The sequence below is a fragment of the Lutjanus erythropterus genome, chromosome 7 (assembly GCF_056507025.1).
Source record: "Lutjanus erythropterus isolate fLutEry1 chromosome 7, fLutEry1.hap2, whole genome shotgun sequence".
Lineage (NCBI taxonomy): Eukaryota > Metazoa > Chordata > Actinopteri > Lutjaniformes > Lutjanidae > Lutjanus > Lutjanus erythropterus.
In genome coordinates this window covers 28,771,515-28,774,473 of record NC_139323.1, presented here as the reverse complement: position 1 = coordinate 28,774,473, position 2,959 = coordinate 28,771,515, and the positions used below count along the sequence as shown (strand labels likewise).

The 2,959-nt window shown below is 50.6% G+C and overlaps 1 protein-coding gene across 1 annotated transcript; it reads right to left on the bottom strand.

The window, feature by feature from the left end:
- Positions 1-409: 409 nt before the first annotated feature.
- LOC146324171 (uncharacterized) lies at positions 410-2,959 on the bottom strand. Its single transcript, XM_084723433.1, has 2 exons — positions 1,183-2,959; positions 410-705 (listed from the first exon to the last, which is right to left on the bottom strand). Exons 1-2 carry the CDS (start codon positions 2,957-2,959, stop codon positions 641-643), a joined length of 1,842 nt encoding a protein of 613 aa, XP_084579559.1. The 3' UTR covers positions 410-640.

Here is a 2,959-nt window from a genome sequence, read left to right as displayed (position 1 = left end):
AACCCGCAGAGAAAAAGGTTATGTGTGTGCACTTCCCACTTGCGCTTTAGATCAACGTAAGATACGGCTCTAAGACTTCACAGACATGAGAGCAAACAAGTGATGCCTGCTCTCATGAATACAACAGAAGAAAGTGACCATTAGTGCCTAATCTGGTTAGCCTCGCCATGCCAGTAACTAGCCTCGGAAGCTAAGGACCAGCTGAGCCGTTAGCTGCTTCAGCGGGTGTCTAGTCCTGACGTGCAAGAGACCATCCTCAGAAGATAATGACCAGCTGAGCCATTCACTGATCCAACGGGTTGCAAGCCTCAGTGTACTAGTTGCCATCCTGGGAAGCTAGAGACCAGTCAAGCCAGCAGCTGATCCAGTGGGTTGCTAGGTTGCTAGGTTAGATAAGCAAGTGCTCTCAGCACTTGCTTATCATTGACCAGATCAGTAGCTGGCTTTAGCCTTAATTTTTTTTCCTGTACCTTGTACTTCCTCAGTTAACCCTCCATTTAATCTGTTTCTACTGGGTGCTCTTCTTTCTTTCTTTTTTTTTTTTTTTAGAGAAAGTCTCCCGGGCATGTAAATAGTTAGTGGGAGTGGTAAAATTTAGGCCTACCTCTGTGCCAGATCCCTGCTCTCCTCATGACTGTGTTTACGGTCTCCTCACAACCGTCCAGCTCCATTGCTCAATGTCCTGCTCTTGGTGAGTTGTGTCAGCTGAAATTAAAAATGTATGAAATGTTAAGTCTGACGTTCAGTTGCACACCTGCACCTCTCAAACCACAGCAATTTGATTCTCTTGTTTTGTAGCAGGTTGTTACAGAATACATGCTAAACAAGGGCAAGTAGGTCCAATTTGCACTTAAATGTACATCCATCACTGAGCTTCATGCATCTCTGTGCACACAATTCAAATTTTTAACGCCTGTATAGTGTAGAAAGAACATCATATATGGTAAATAATTTACATAAATGGTACTCAAGTTAAAGTACAAAGTATTTGCTGCAAAAACTACTCAGAGTATTAGTTACTTTTAACTGTTGATGTCATGTCACCTCTCCAGACTAGGGTTGCAAATTATCTAATTGATAATTTAAAACACATGCCAAATATTAAAGCCTACTCCACATTAAAAAAGACAATGCAGACTTCTATGAAGCTTTAACTGGAAGTCTAAAAATTGACTTTCTTACCAGGTGTGCAGGAGGCCTCAGTCTCAACAGTGCTGGGTTCGAAGGAAACTCTGTTTGTCAGCACGACGTGGTAGCAAGAGAAACAAGCACGTCCAATCAGCAGGCCGATCTTTGAAGCCTTGGATCTCTGCTGCTTTTTTGCCTCTTTTGCCTGCTTTTCTATGTCCTCCTTCTCTTTTTTGAGTGCCTTTTTCTCTTCTTTTTCTTGTGTTTTTCTCTCCTTCTTCACCCTCTTGTATGCCTCCTTTGCTTCTTTCTCTTGTCTTTTTAGCTCCTCCTTCCTCCTCTTGTATGCCTCTTTTTCTTGTCGTTCTCTCTCCTTCTTCTCCCTCTTGTACGCCTCTTTTGCTTCTTTCTCTTGTTTTTTTATCTCCTTCATTCTCCTCTTGTGTGCCTCTTTCTCTTGTTGTTCTCTCTCTTTCTTCTCCCTCTTTTGTGCCTCTTTCTGCTCCTTCTCTTGTCTTTTTTTCTCCTTCACCTCCTGCTTGAACGCCTCTTTCTCCTCTCTCATTTGTTTTTTCTTTCGGGCCATCCAGTCTTTCAGGGTTTCCTCTTTTTCACCCTCGTCCATCTGCTGGCTGTCTGATGACAGTGTCTCTGGCCTCCTCCTGGCCCACTCCAGGACAAAGGACTGGGCCAGCCTTGTTCTTTCATCCTGTTCCCGTCTTCGTCTCTCCTCATCCTCCTGCCTTCTCTGTATCAGCTCCTTCCTTATCTTTGACCACTCCTCCTCAAAGGAAAGAAGGAGCTCGACCAGCTCTTCCTGCTCCTCTGTGATGCAAGACGCACTGATGGTAGACTTGCTGGTGTCCTCTGGAGGCAAAGGGCTCTCACCCCTTTGCCTCGGTGCCAGTGCGGTGGTGGACGGGCTGGTGTCCTCCGGAGGCAAAGGGCTCTCACCCCTTTGCCCCGGTGCCCGTGCGGTGGTGGACGGGCTGGTGTCCTCCGGAGGCAAAGGGCTCTCACCCCTTTGCCCCGGTGCCCGTGCGGTGGTGGACGGGCTGGTGTCCTCCGGAGGCAAAGGGCTCTCACCCCTTTGCCCCGGTGCCCGTGCGGTGGTGGACGGGCCGGTGTCCTCCGGAGGCAAAGGGCTCTCACCCCTTTGCCCCGGTGCCCGTGCGGAGGTGGACGGGCCGGTGTCCTCCGGAGGCAAAGGGCTCTCACCCCTTTGCCTCGGTGCCCATGCGGTGGTAGATGGGCTGGTGTTGTCCCAGGACAAAGGGCTCTCACCCCTTTGCCTCGGTGCCCATGCGGTGGTAGATGGGCTGGTGTTGTTCCAGGACAAAGGGCTCTCACCCCTTTGCCCCGGTGCCCGTGCGGTGGTAGACGGGTTGCCATCCCATGGCAAAGGTCTGCCACCCCTTCGCCATGGTGCCCTCATGGTGGTAGATGGGCTGGTGTCATCGTCCCAAGGCAAAGGTCTGCCACCCCCCTGCCTTGGTGCCCTCACGGTGGTAGATGGGCTGATGACGTCACACGGCAAAGGTCTGCCACCCCTTTGCCAGTGTGCCTTCACCGTGGGAGATGCGCAGATGTCATCCTCTGGCAAAGGTCTGCCACCCCTTTGCCAGTGCGCTCCCACGGTGATATAACGGTTTGAGCCTCCACGAAACAAAGGTCTGCCACCCCTTTGTTCGTGCGCCTTGGTGGTAAGAAGGTCGAGGCCTCCAGGAGACGAAGGTCTGCCACCCCTTCCTCCAGGCTCCTCCATGATGTTAAGAGGGCCGGTGTCTCCTGGAGACCGAGGTCTCTCAATGGAATCGAATCCAGAACTCAT